At 71.6% G+C, this 14,371-nt stretch overlaps 2 protein-coding genes across 2 annotated transcripts in view; both read left to right on the forward strand.

The window, feature by feature from the left end:
• Nucleotides 1–14,371, forward strand: part of LOC116797962 (erythroblast NAD(P)(+)--arginine ADP-ribosyltransferase-like) — a 471,907-nt gene that overhangs the window by 39,509 nt on the left and 418,027 nt on the right. The gene's annotated exons all lie outside the window — the stretch shown is intronic.
• Nucleotides 12,082–14,371, forward strand: part of PLEC (plectin) — an 80,694-nt gene continuing 78,404 nt past the window's right edge. Inside the window, exon 1 of the mRNA XM_032699162.1 lies at nt 12,082–12,599. Coding sequence (XP_032555053.1) covers nt 12,110–12,599 — 490 coding nt within the window. The 5' untranslated portion in view covers nt 12,082–12,109. The remainder of the gene's footprint in view (nt 12,600–14,371) is intronic.

Here is a 14,371-nt window from a genome sequence, read left to right on the forward strand (position 1 = left end):
CCCTGTCACTGGCTACAAGCAGTGGCTTTGGTTCATGGCACAGGTTCTGGTTCAAGGCATCAGCTCCATTTGCCAGCACTGGCTTTAGTTCCCAGCACCAGTTCCCAACTCCAACTCCAGTTCCCAGCATTACCTCTGGATCAAGGCACCGGCTCTGGCTCCTGACACTGGTTTCCAGCACTGGCCCTGTTCCCAGCTCCTCATCCACCCAGGGTCCCCCTGGCTCCCAAGACCTCCCCAGCTGCCAGGCCAGGTCCCTCCTACAGCACCAGTGGCTGCAGCCGAGCTTTGTCTTGTGGCCAGGGGAAAGGCCAGTGGCCAGCAAGGTTGTGAGCACCATGCTGGAGCCATGCCCGAGCTGTGCCAGGGCCCTGCCAGAGCTGTGCCAGGCCCATTCCAGGGCTCCTGTCTCTTCCCTCTGCCACAGGGGCTCTGCTGGGGCTCTGGATGCAGCAGCTGGAGGTGGTCTGTCCCACGTGCAAACGTGATGCTGCCCAGGCTGGTGTGCCACTGATGTGCCACTGATGTGCCCATGGTGTCCCAGTGATGTGCCAGTGGTGTGCCTGCAGTGTCCTGGTGATGTGCACACACTTGTGTGCCCAGCTGGAGCTGGTGGGGGGCTGGAGCTGGTCCCCCTGTGGTGCCTCCTGGGTGGGATGTCCTGGGTGTCCCTGAGCAGTGCCGGGAGCACCAGGAGTGCCAGAGTGCCAAGGGGTGTGGGACCCCCTTGTGGGAGTGTGGGATGGGACCAGCTTTGCTGGGAACACTGGGTGGGGTTCACCCTCTCTCAGTGGTTGCAGTGGTGATGGTTAACCCTCTCCATACTGGGTGTACTGGTCACAGTTAACCCTCTCTATATTGGGTGCACTGGTCACAGCTAACCCGTGCCATCCTGGGTGTAATGGGAGCACTGGTCAGGGTTACCCCTGGTGCTGACTGTACTGGGAGCACTGGTCGGGGTTACCCCCGACGCTCGGTGCGCTGGTCAGGGTTAACCCTTCCCGCACCAGGTGCCCCATGGGGGTGCCCCCTCCCGCGGGGTGCGCTGGGTGCGGAGGGTGGGGCGGTGAGATAAGGCCCCCCCCGCTCCCCGCCCCCCGCCCCGCCCCTGCCGCGGAGCCGGAGCCGGTGCCGGTGCGGGCGGAGCCCCCGGGGCCGTTCACCCCCGGGAGCCTCCGCGGTACCGGTGCCGCTGTTCCCCCTCCGGTGCCGCATCCCCCCCGGAATCACCGCCGGTGCCGTTTCCCCCCCGGTCATGCTCCCCCGTGGCGCCCCGGCGGACATCGCGGCGCACGGTGAGTCCCCGCGCGTGGAACCCTCCTCTCCCACCCCCCCGTGGGGCCGCGAGCGGCGTGGGGGCTCCGGGAGGGGGCTGCGGGGATGCTGCAGGGCAGGAGCGGGGGGGGGGCTGCAGGAGCCGTGGGGGCTGGGGGATGCGGCGTGGAGGGTCGTTCTGGGGCCGTGGGGTGCGGGGGGGGGCTGTGCTGGGGGTGCGAGGGGCGTTTGGAGGCTGAGGCTCCAGTCCCCGGGGGCGGGGAGAGCTCGAGGGGGCGGCGGGGTCCCTGTGGGTGCCCCTGTGGGTGGGGGGAGGCGGCGCGTCAGGCCCGGGGGGGGGGGACTGCGGGGGGGACGTGGGCGATGGAGCCGGTGACTCAGGCTTGGCACCGGCGCGCGCCGCGCTGCCCCCCACGCCCGCCTCTCACCTTCCCCCCACCCCCGGAGCCCACCTGCCCCCTCCTCTCGCCCCTCACCTACCCCCCCACGCCCGCCCCTCACCCGCCCCCCACACCCGCCCCCCACACCTTCCCCCCACACCTGCCCCCCCTCCCGCACCAAGCCCGCCCCTCACCTGCTCCCCCAACCTGCCCCCCACCTTTTCCCCACGCCCACCCCCCGCCTGCCCCCCCACTGCCGGGGGTGCCGGTGCGGTGATGCCGGGGGTGCCGGTGATGCCGGGGGTGCCGGTGATGCCGGGGTCCGGGGATACCAGGAGGGCCGGGACCGGCGATGTCTGTGATACCGGCGATGTCGGTGATACCGGCGATGCCGGGGCCGGTGGCTCTGCCGGGTTCGGAGCTTCTGCAAATGGCGCCTCGGCCTCGGCAAACGCCCGGTGCTGCCGGCTCCCGAGGGAACGAGCCCGAGCCGGTGTCACGGCTGCGGCGGGGCCGGGGCGGAGGTGGGATCGCGGAGTTGCCGGGATCGCGGAGGTGCCAGGATGCCGGAGGCAGGATCACGGAGGTGCCGGGATGGCGGAGGCAGCGGGATGGCGGAGGTGCCGGGATGGCGGGGGCGGGATCACGGAGGTGCCGGGATGATGGAGGCGGGATGGCGGAGGTGCCGGGATGGCGGAGGTGCTGGTACGGCGGGCGCAGGATCACGGAGCCATCCCCGCCACTGCCGGCACCCTCCGTCCCGCTCCCCCGGGAGCGCTCCCGGCACCGAGGGGCTGCGACCGGCACCGGCCCCGCGGGGCTGCCGGCCCGGCTGAACCTCGGCAGCCGCTCCCGGAAACGGAGCGGGCCCGGCCGCTGCCCCGGTGCCGGTGCGGTCTTGTCCCGTACGGCTCCGGTCTGGTTCTTCTGCTCGTGCCCGCACCGGCTGCGGCGGCACCGGCGGGGGAGTCCCACGAGCGAGTTCTCGGTGCCCCCGCGGCCGTCCCGGTGCCGGACCGGTCATCACGACGGCTCCCTGCCCGTCCCTTCGCCGCGGTGGCCCCGTGGGGACCGTGGTCCTGGCGACACCGCCCGGCACGGCTCGGCATAGACCGCGCTTCCCCGGGGCTGTCCCGGGGGGTCCTGGCACGGCTCGGCATAGACCGCGCTTCCCCGGGGCTGTCCCGGGGGGTCCCGGCACCTCTCGGCGCTCCGTGGTTCTGCCGTGGGGCTGGAGCGTGAGGGGGCTGTCGGTGCTGCCAGGTGCGGGGGAGTCCCGGTGCCGAGGGTCCCTGACGCCCGAAGGAGGGCGGTGGCGATGCCGGGGGTCCCGGTGCCGGGGGTCCCTGACGCCCGAAGGAGGGCGGTGGCGATGCCGGGGGTCCCGGTGCCGGGGGGTCCCTGACGCGGTCCCTCTGCCGCAGGAGCCGGGGTCGGCGGGCAGCCGGGAGCCGGCGGCGATGGCGGAGGAGAGCTCGAGTGGCAGCAGCGGCTCGCCCGGCGCCGGGGACACGCTGCCCTGGAACCTGGGCAAGCACCAGCGCTCCCAGCGCGCCAAGGCTGCCGCGGGCAACGGGACGGTGCTGGACCCCGCCGAGAGAGCCGTCATCCGCATCGCAGGTACAGCCGGGACCGGGGCTGGGACGGGATGGGACCGGGGGTATGGGGCGTGTCTGGGGGTCTCAGCATGCGCGGGGGGTTCCAGCGCGGTGGGATGGAGGGGCCGGAGGTGCCCGGAGGACCGTGGGGCGATGCCATGGGGTGATGTGGGAGCCCCGTGCTAGGCCGGGGGACCGAAGGGTGGCACCGCGGCTGGGAGCTGGGCCGGGGCCGGGGCAGTAGTGCCGTCATGCAGGATGCCGTGCCGAGGCGTGCTGAGCCGAGCCATGTCAGTACCGTGCCGTGCTGAACTCGTGCCGGTCCGAGCCGAGCCGAACGTGGCCGTGCCATGCTGTGCCAAGCCGTGCCGTGCTGTGCCGAGCCGAACCGTGCCGTGCTGGGCCGTGCTGTGCTGAGCCGAACCGAGCCGAGCCGTGCCGTGCCCATACGGCTTCGAGTGTATCACCATGGGGCACCCAGTGTCTTCTCACAGGGCTCAGCGTGTCCCCCCCATACAGCACTCAGCCCCCCCGCACAGAATACCCCCCCTCGGGCTATTTCCGTTGCACCTCCCTGTCCTTTCCTCGCCATTCCCCCCCTCCCTTCCCCCCCCCATCTCCGTCCCCGCTCGGGTTTCGGGGCTTTAGTCTCTATTTTTAGGGATGACGAGGCCCCGTCCCACGGGGCCAGTGTCACACCCGCCCCAGCTCGCCCACGGCTGGGACTGGGCTCCGGTGGAGGTTGGTGGGGGCCGCGGTGGGCCCCCCCCGTGCCACACAGGGATGGTGGCACTGAGAGATGGAACTTTAAAAATCCCTCGGTGCTCATGAGGCTGTTGTGGGGGCCCCGGGGGGGCCGTGACGTCCTTGTCCTCACCGGCTGGGGGGCACCTAGGGATCTCTTTAAGGGGTTGACCACTCACTAGGAGAGGGGGCGTCTCATCTGCCTCTCGAGCGAGGGTGGGGATGTCAGGGTGCAAGTCAGAGGAGTCCCTGTGCCAACTGTGGGGTCCACCAGGCACCCCCCCAATCCCATCCCTTATCATCTGCGCCCCCCAACCCCAGTGTCCCACATCACTGCGACCCTCGTCCCTTATCACTCACCCCTGCCCCCCTGTGCTCCTCTGGGCACCCGTGGGTGCTCCACGGCCGGGGCTGGTGGTGTCGGGGTTCGGTCAGTGCCGCGTCCCCGGCACCGTGTGACCTGTTTGGGGGGCGCAGAGGGTTCCACCTGCCCCATCCCCCATGGGGTGCTGCGCCCCATGGCGTGTCCGTGCCCCACGGGGTGCCGTGTCCGTGGGTGCCGTGCCCTGTGGTCTGGCGCGCGTTGGGGCGGTGTCCGGCGGTTCCTTTAAAGGGCTGGGCGGGGGCATGTCCCGTCCCCTGTCCCGTCCCTTGTCCCGTCCCGTGCCCGTGCCCAGCCGCGGGGTGCGGGGCCGCCAAGCCGCCGGACACGCCGGACACGCCGGGCACGCCGGACCCCGGCCCCGGACCCCTGCCCTCGCCCCCCGCCGCCGCCCCCACCGCCATGGCCGCCGCCGGCCCCCCGCCCGCTCCCGAAGAGCAGGACTTCATCCAGGCCTACGAGGACGTGCGGGAGCGCTACAAGGGTACGGGACCCCCGCCCCACCGCGGGCCGGCCGAGGGGCGCCGTGGGGCGCCGGGCGCGGGGGGGCCGCGGGGGAGCGCGGCCGCTCATTCCCATAATTGGGCACGATGGGCGCCGCCAGCCCCGGCGCGGCCGGGGGGGTGGGGGGGGACCGGGGGACACGGAGCGGCACCTCGGACCCCGAGAGGAGCCCCCCCGGCCGCTGCTCCCCCCGGGGGCTCGGTGCCCGCGGACGGGCAGGGCACTGTGCCCGCCGCCCCCCGCGGCGGCCGGCGGGGTCAGCGGCGGCGTGGTGGGGCGGGGGGTCCCGGTGGGAGGGCTGGGGATAGGGGGTGTTGCCGGGGGGCTGGGGGCGGCGGAGAGTGGGCACGGGCGGTGAGGGGCCGGCGGCTGTGGGCAGCGGAGCTCCAGTGCTCGGCAGTGGCACTGGTGGCAGTGGTGGTATCGGTGGCATCTCGGGGTACAAGGCCCACGCTGGGTGGTGGGTCAGACCCCAGTGCTGTCCGCAGTACCCCCCATGCCTGCGTGTGGCCGAGGGGGCTCCGGTGCCCCGGCGTGGGGCCGGCAGTGCCCGCAGCCATGCCCTTACATGGGAGCGGATGCTGCCTGCGGGGGGGCAGCCCCCCCGTCCCGGCGCCGGGGGGTCGCAGCTGATCCCGCCGCAGGGTCCTTGGGATGAGGTGTTATAGCTGCTCCCGCCAGGGCAGGACGCCAGTTCTGGGGTGGTGGGAGCGGGTGCCCTCAGCCTGCAGCCCTTTTGGTGCCACCACCAGTTGTGCTACGGCTCAGGTGTCCCCTGGGAGGGACCCCAGTGCACCCGGTGCTGTGGGGAGGAGCTCAACAGGTCTGGCCCTGGCAGGTCCCACCACGGTCTGAGTGTTGCAGGCAGGGATGGCACACAGTTCAGGAGCTGATATCCCTCAGTGGTGCCAGGGCACCATGGGACTGGGCAGTGTGGCTTGGCTGGTGGTCCTGGGCAAATGGCAGGGGTTCGGTGTCACCATGTGGTCCCACCTTGCTGGGTGCTGGCAGGTTTGTTGTCACCATGTGGTCCCACTTTTCTGAGTGCTGGTGGGTTTGGTGACGTGGGTTCTGGAGTGAGAGTTTGGTGTCAACATGATCCCACCTCACCAGGTGCTGGAAGGTTCAGTGTCACCATGTGGTCCCACTTCACTGTGTGCCAGAGGCTTTGGAGTCATGGGCCCCCGGGCAGGTGTTTGGTGTCACTGGGTAGTTGCACCTTGCCAGGTGCTGGCAGGTTTGGGATCACCACGTGATCCCACCTTGCTGGCTGCTGGCGGGTTTGGTGCTGTGGGACATGTGGTGGGTTTAATGTGACCGTGCAGTCGCCCCTCACTGGATGCCAGTGGGTTTGGTCCCACCTCGCTGGGTGGGTGTGATGCTGTGGGTCCCAGAGCAAGGGTTGATGTCACTGTGTGGTTGGTCACCCACCCCTTGCCAGGTGTTGGCAGGTTTGGAGCCATGACCCATGGGGTGGGTGGGTGTGCCATCACGGCTGGACAGCAGTTGGCCTGGAGGGGACAATGAGGTTAGGGCTGAGCTGTGGCAGCTGGGAAGTGTCAGCCGGCCTTGGGCTCTGCCACATGCAGTGACATGGTGATGGCAGAACCTGTTGGGGCTGGTGATACCTGCTGGCACGTGCCATCCCTGAGGCTCAGAGCCCAGTGGGACCCGGCACCTGCTCTGCCAGGGACTGTGCTGGGGGGCACAGGCTGGTGCTTGCCACCATCTGTAGGCCAGAGGCTGGTGGAGCTGGTGGTGGCCCTGGCACAGGACCTGGTGCTGGTGCATTCTGGGGGTACCGGGATCCCCAGGTGAGGTGGGTGTTAGGGTGTTTGCTGGATGCCTCGTGGCTTCTCAATTAGAGCCACTGTTGTAGCACAGTGCCCAGTGGGCACTGAAACCAGGCTGGGGGACACTGTCACCCCTGGCACCACCACAACTGTCACCATCACCACGGCAGCCGGGGCTGTTCCCCAGGGCTTGGCACAGTGCTCATCCACACAGGCTGTTCCCTGTCAGGGGGCAGCTGGACCCCCAGGACCACCCAGCCCTTCACTGGAGTGGCCCTGTGGTGGCCATGCCGGGGTCCCTCCCAGTGTCCCTGGAGCAGATGGTCATGGTGGCCACAGTACAGTGGCTGTGCTGGGGACCCTCCTGGTGACCCTGGGGCTGGTGGCCGCAGTGGCTGCAGTATGGTGGCCATGCCACAGTCCCTGCTGGTGTCCCTGGGGCTCGGGGGATGACCAGTGTCCACAGTGTGATGGCCATGCCAGGGTCCTTCCCTGGTGTCCCTGGAGCTTTGTGGGTGGCCAGTGGCCACAGTGGCCACAGGGCAGAGGCCATGCTGGGGTCCCTATGTCCCTGGGGCTTAAAGGCTGGCCAGTGTCCTTTGTGTGGTGGCCAGGTGGCCACAGTGTGGTGTCCATGCTGTGGTCCCTCCCAGTGTCCCCAGGGCTCAGGGGCTGGCTGCAGTGTGGTGGCAGGGTCAGAGGCCCTCCCAGTGTCCCTGGGGCTCTGGGGGTGGCTGTGATGTGGTGGCCAGTGGCCACAGTGTGGTGGCCATGCTGGGTCTCTCCGCTGTCCCTGGGGCTTGAGGGGTGGCTGGTGGCTGTGGTGTGGTGGCCATGCTGAGTCCCTCCCAATGTCCCTGGGCTGGCTGGTGGCCGCAGTGGCCACGGTGTGGTGGCCATGACACAGTCCCTTCCGCTGTCCCTGGGGCTTGGGGGGTGGCTGGTGGCTGCAGTGTGGTGGCCGTGCTGGGTCCCTCCCGGTGTCCCCAGGGATGGCCGGTGGCCGCAGTGCGACCACCATTCCCGGCAGGACCCGGGGCTGGCACGGCCACGCGGAGCTGAGGCTGAGGCCTGGCACCGCTGCTTGGCACCGTGCCAGGGGCTCCTGCCAGCACCCCCAGCCTGTGGTAATGGTGCCAGTGGGGGAATCAGGGGGCTGGGGGGCAACCCTTCCCCCCTCAAGGACAGAAGCCCCCCTGGCACTGCTGTCAGAGGGGATCTGTATCCCTGCCCTGGGCAGAACTGGATCGGTGCCCAACGCCCTGGGGATGGGCCCCACTGGCGGGGGGGGAGTGGGATGGGTGAGCATGGGGGGCTGTACTGGATGGGGGGATTGGTCATGGAGGGGGTGCTGTGTGTGCTGGATGGTGGGGGGGGGTCTGTGCTGGTGGAGGGGCCGTATTGGACTTGGTGGGGCCGGAGGAGCTGTGCTGTTGGGAGGTCTGTGTTGATGTTGATGTGGGGGTCTCTGCTGTGATGAGGGGTCTGGGGGGGCCGTGCTGCTGGGGCTCTGTGCCGTGCCGAGGGGGCTGCGGGGCCTGTCCCAGCCGGTGGGGGGGGGGGGCGGTGTCGGTGCCGCAGGGGCGGGGGGCTGCGGCGAGGGGGCGGGGCGAGGCGGGGCCGGGGGGGGCGGGTCCGTCCCGCCCCGGGGCTGCGGGACCGGCCGGCAGCGTGCGGGAGCGCGGGCGGCCATGGAGGGGGCGCGGGGCATCCACCACGAGATCGCCTCCCTCAAAGGTACCGGGGTGGGGGGACACCGCGGCCGTCCCGGGGCCAAGCCCAAGGGGACCGGCGGGGGTTCCGCGTCCCGGGGGGCTCCAGTCGCGCTGCGTCCCTCCTGTGCGTGTGTCGCAGCGCGGACAGGAGAGCGGGGGTCACGGGGAGCATCACCGGCATCACTCAGCGTTCCCCGGTGTCACAAGCATCGCCCGCTGTCACGGTGCCCCTGCCAGGCACCACCGGGCCGGGTTCCGGGGCAGTGCCGTGTTACCGTGCCGTGTTACCGTGCGGGTGCCGTGCCGTGTTACCATGCGGGTGCCGTGCCGTGTTACCATGCGGGTGCCGTGCCGTGTTACCATGCGGGTGCCGTGCCGTGTTACCGTGCGGGTGCCGTGCCGTGTTACCGTGCGGGTGCCGTGCCGTGTTACCACGCCGCGCCGCAGGGCCGGGGCGCTGGGGCGTGAGTAACGGGCGCCGGCGGATGCCGGTCACGGGGCTGCTGGCGGCCACCGGCCCCTGTGTCACCGCAGCGGGCAGAGAGCCACCGCGGGGCCTGGCACCTCAGCGAGCCACCGAGCTGGGGTCGGGCTGGAACGGAGCCCGACGGGGGTGGGGATGGACTCGGCGAGGGGGGAGATGGACCCCGGCGAGGGTGGGGATGGACTCGGCGAGGGTGGAGATGGACTCGGCGAGGGTGGGGATGGACCCCGGCGAGGATGGGGATGGACTCGGAGAGGATGGGGATGGACCCCGGGAGAACTGGAATGGGACGGACCCCGGGAGAGTCGTGGTGCCCGGCAGCCGCAGCGGTGCCGCAGGCCCAGCGGGGGGATCCAGGGCCGTGTCTGCTCCCACAGAGCCGGGGCTGCTACGAGGTTGATTTATGGTGAGAACCGCCCGAGCCCGGGACACCCGCCGGCACCGGGACCCACGCCAGTGCCGGGACCCCCGCCGGCCCCGGCCTCATTAAGAGCCGGTCTCTGGCCGCGGTGCTCTCCGCAAACAGCCGCGGCTTTGTTCCGCTGGACACGGGGAGCCCTGCGGCCTCGCCAGACCCCGGCACTGGCACCGGCACCGGTGCTGGCACTGGGAGGGCAGTGCCGGGCCCGTGGCCAGGAGCCGCTGCCCCCCCCCCAGATTTGGGGGGCTGCCCCCGCCGGGCTGCCCGAGGGCGCCGTGGGCCGGAGGGGTGAGGGGCACGGGGCGTGCACTGGACTGCAGGGGGGGTGCCCCCAGTGCCGGCAGCCGATGCCCCCCTGCCCCCCCCGAGGTGCGACGCCGGCGGGACGCGGAGCTGCGGGGCCGGTGCGGGGGCGCTGGCAGCGCGGAGCGGAGGGCGAGGGGCTCCTCCCCGGCGAGTGCAGAGCGGTGGCGGCGCCCTGCCCGGCGCGGGGCAGCGGCGGGATGCTGGCGATGGCCCCGCTGTCACATCGCGTTGGATCACGGCGGGCGGCGGGCGCTGACGCGGCACTTCCCGGTGGGAGCCGCCGGCGCGGCCGTGACCCCGATGCGGGCTGGGGGTGCGGGGCCATGGCTGGGGGGGGACACACTCCTACTGCCCACCATCGCTCCCCCAACACTCCCCCCATCTCTGCCCCTGAACACTCCCACATCTCTGCCGCATCTCAGCCCTATCACTCCCTCATCACTCACCCCATCTCTGCCCCTCATCGCTCCTTCCATCACTGCCCCATCTCTGTTCCCCATCATTTCCCCAACACTCTCCTGTTGCTGCAACATCTCTGCCCACCCATCTCTGCCCTCTCTTGCTGCCCCCTTGCTCCCCCCGTCTATTCCACCCTGCTGGGGTTCTGGGGTACCGTGGGGCTTGAGGGGGTGCTCTGTGGTGCCGGACATGCTTGTGGGGGTTCAGGCAGGTGACTGATGCTCTTCTGGATGATTCCTTTTGGGGGGTGGGCACCCCAGTGTCCCTGGTGCCTCTGGCCCCTGCACCAGCTGTACCAGGGGTGCCTGATGTTGGGGGCCCTCAGCAACGGGGGGCCTTTTCCCCCACCCTCCTTTGGCCCCCAAGATCAGGAGATGGGGAAATTGCGCCAGTCCTTGTGGCCACCCCCCCCCCCCGTGATTGCATCACCCATCTGTGGGTTTGGGGTCCCTGTGGCCTGCCAGCTCTGGGGTGAGCCATGCCCAGGTCGCTGCTCCCCACCAGTAAATCCCAGTGCACCCCATTGCCACTCCTAGTAGTGCCATCGGCAGGGACAGAGGTGCCGGGGATGGTGTTCCCAAGGACCACAGCATTCCCCCTTCCCCCCATGCCGGAGGGCTCCTGCAGCCTTGCAGTGCCCCTGTGCCCCAGCCTCAGTGTGCTGGGCCAGGGGAGCCCCGGGGGGGTTCCTCCCCTTTTGGGGGCTGTGGGGCTGGGATCTCCCTGGCATGGGGCAGCCTCCAGCAGGGGGGGTCCCTGGCACCTCAGTTCGTCCCAGAGTCCCTCCTGCTCCATGGTGTGAGTGCCGGCACTCACTCCCACCCCGCCCCTCACACGGAGCCTGGGTGTGCCCCTGGGGGGTCCCCAATGCCCGGTCTCTTCCCACGACGGTGCTTGGGGGTCCCACTGCTGTGCTAGGGGCCGTGCCAGTTGCCACTGAGGGGGTGTTGGGCAGCTGTCCTTGCCGGGGGGGCTCAGAGGGTGGCTGTGGGGGGCAGCTGCCTCGTCCTCACCTGCCACTCGGGGTGCGTGGTGGGGCACAGCTACGCCACTGCCACGGCTGTGCCACTGCCGGGGGATATGGGGGCGACGTGGGGTCCCCCTGGGGCTGCTCCCCCGGTATAAACAGGGGCAGGAGCAGAGCAAACATCGACGTGGCAGGATGTGGCCTCCCAGCCCTGCCTGTGCCCCTGCCTATACACCTGACCGTCCCCCTGCCCGACTCCTGCCTGCTGCTCTGCCTGCAGCCCGGCTGAGCGCGATGCTCGGGCGGGGCGTGGGTGCCACGTCCCCGGCTCAGGGCTCCCCCCCGGGCTTAGGGCTCTCCCCCGGGCCCAGGGATCCTCCGGGCTCAGGGTGCCCCCTCCTAAGTTCAGAGACCCCTCCCGGCTCAGGGTCTCCCCCCGAGCTGAGGGCTGCCCCCAGGCTCAGGGTCCCCCTCCCGGGCTCAGGGTCACCCCCGGCTCAGGGTCTCCCCGGGAGCTCCGCGGGGCCGGTCCCGGGGCGGAGGTGGGGCGGGAGCCGCGGGGGTTCCCACGCAGGAACCGGCCGGGTGGGTCGGGGCAGGGGGGGAGAAGTGGGGGCGGGTCCGGCCGTGCCCCCCCCGGGCGGAAGCCGGGGCCGGGGAGGGGCCGGTGGTGAGTCAGGGCTGGGCCTGGGGCCCCCCCGGCCCCCCCGAACGGGGGTGGAGCTGCCGCCGTTCCGACCGTGCCGGCAGCCAGCACCGCGCCGTGCCGGATCGCGCCAGGACGTGCCGGGCCATACTGAGCTGTACTGGACCGTACCGGGCTGTGCCAGGCCATACCGAGCCGAACTGGACCATACTGGGCTGGGCTGGACCGTACCGACCCGTATTGGACTGTACTGGACCATACTGGGCTGGGCTGTGCTGGGCCATACTGAGCTGTGCTGGGCCATACTGGGCTGTACTGAACCGTACTGGGCTGTACCACACGGAGCTGCACCGGACCATACTGAGCAGCGGTGAGGCGTAACTGAGCCCTGTCCCCTGTGCCGCGTGCGGTGCCCTCTGCTTTGCCACCCGCACCATGGTGGCAGGGATGCTGATGCCGCTGGAGCGGCTCCGCTCCATCCTGGAGCTGCTGTTCCGTGAGGGCGTTCTGGTGGGGGAGCGGGACGGGTGCCCCCGGCGCACCCACCCGCAGCTGCCCGGCGTGGCCAACGTGGAGGTTCGGCGCGCCATGGCCTCGCTGCACTCCCGCGGCCTCGTGCGCCAGACGGCCGCCTGGCGACACCTCTACTGGTACCTGACCGACGCCGGCATCGCCCACCTGCGCCAGTACCTGCGCCTGCCGCCCGACGTTGTCCCGCGCTCCCTGCAGCGCGTCCCGCGCCCCGCCGCCCCACGCCCCGACACCCGCCGTGCCACCACCGGCACCGGCACCCACCGGGTACGTCCCACCGGCGGCGACCGGCTCTACCGCAGGAAGGACGAGGGCGAGCGGCACGTGGAGCCCGTCACCGTCGCTGCAGGGCAGGGGCTGTCCCAGCTGCCCCCGCAGCCCAGCCCGGCCGCAGGTACCGACCAGAGCCCTGGGGTGCCCCCTGTGCTCTCGTGAGTGGGGGCACCTGAGCCCCTCTGCTCCCAGGGGTGGCTGCAGCCCCCTGAGCCCCCCGGTGCCTGGCCAAAGATGGGGTGGGGGACACCTGCAATCCACTCGCTGCCTGGGGAGGGAGGAGGGTGCTGGGGGGCTCCTCGCTGTGCCTCCCTGAGCCCACGGGGACCCTGTGGGCTGGAGTGGTCCCTGGGCACTGGGGGGACCGGGGTGCAGTGAGGTGGCTCCCTGGGGTCTCCAAGAGGCTGGTGGGGTGCTAGGGACCCTGAGTGCTGCAGGAGTGTCACTGCTGCTGTCCCCCCGGGCTCCCCATGGTGGGGAGGGGACAGTGTCATGGGGAAACTGGGCTGTGGGGGGCCGTGCTGGGAAGGAGCTGTGCTGTGAGGGGCCGTGCGTGGGGACTCTGCGCCTCCAAGGCCCCCGCTGTGCCCAGGGTGGGTCGGACAGACGGCGGCAGCTGGGGCGTGCAGGGCTGGTGGGGAGGGGGCTGCGGCTGCGAAGGTGTCCCCAACACCGCCTCCCCCGCGACACGCGATCCCGACACACGATCGGCGGCAGCTGGACCCGGCGGGAGTGCGGGGCGTCCGGTGTCCCACCCCCCCCGGGCGGGGCAGCTGCGGCGGCGCCCCGAGGCGGTGGCGAGGGCCCCCCCGCACCCCTCCGGGCTGTGAGTCAGCCCGTGGCCGTGGGCAGCCGCCGCCGGTCCAAGTTTCCAGCGCAGAGGCGCCGAGCCCGGTCCCTGCCAGCGCCGTGAGTCACCGGCCGGCGGGGGGGCCGGGCCCGCCGCGCTGCTGCCCCGTGGGTGCGGGTCCTGCGCGGGCAGTACCCACGTCCCGCGGGGACAGAGGAGTCCCCCCGAGCTCTGTCCCGTGGGTCGCACCCCGCGCCGGGCTCCGAGGCTGCGGTCGCTGCCCGACCCCCGCGTGGGGCGCGATCCCGGAGCCCCGGCCGTCCCGTCCAGTCCTGCCGTGCCAGCTGATCCGGATCCGTGTTTTCTCTCCGCCCGGCGAGGCGCTGCCGGAAAATCCGGCCTGGACTACCGGCTGGCGGGGACGGGGTCGCGGCGGCGGGGGGCTGCGGGGTCCCTGCGGGGCGGAGCGGATGCCGGTGCCCCTCCAGCACCCCCTTTTTCTCCCCGGTCAGGAGGGGCGGCCTCCTTCGACGGCGGGGCCGTGCCGGGGCCCTTAGTCCCGGTGTCACGACCCCCCCCCGAGGTGGCGGTAGCGTGACCCCCCCCCCACCGGTGCTGGGGGGTCCGGGGGTCCCGAGGTGCCGTCGCGGCCGCCCCGTCCCGCCCCCACCCGTGTCATGTTCTAACTCGGGCTCGGTGACGGGCCCCGGTTATTTATATCGGCGCCCGCTCCCTGCCCGCCCCCCCCCGCCCCCACCGCCACCGGCGGAGCCGCGCTGTGCCCTCGCTCCGCGCTCCGCACCTGCCCGCACCCTGCTCGCACCTGCCCGCACCCTGCCTTGTCCATGAAGGTCGTACCGGGTGGGTGAGACCGGGGGGGCTGCGGAAAGGACAGGGACAGGGGGGCTGGCGCCGCCGGGGCGCTTGTCCCGGGATATAAAAAGCCGGGATGGGGGGAACACGACGCGGGGGGGGACACGGCAGGGGGGGGGGATACGGGGGGGCCGTGCCGGTGCGGCGGGCAGGAGGCGTCTCCGCGCCGCGGCCCGGGAGGGGTTAAGGCGGAGCGGGCGCTGCCCCGGGGGGGCGGGCGCTGGTCCGTC

This window comes from Chiroxiphia lanceolata, chromosome 1 (assembly GCF_009829145.1).
Source record: "Chiroxiphia lanceolata isolate bChiLan1 chromosome 1, bChiLan1.pri, whole genome shotgun sequence".
Lineage (NCBI taxonomy): Eukaryota > Metazoa > Chordata > Aves > Passeriformes > Pipridae > Chiroxiphia > Chiroxiphia lanceolata.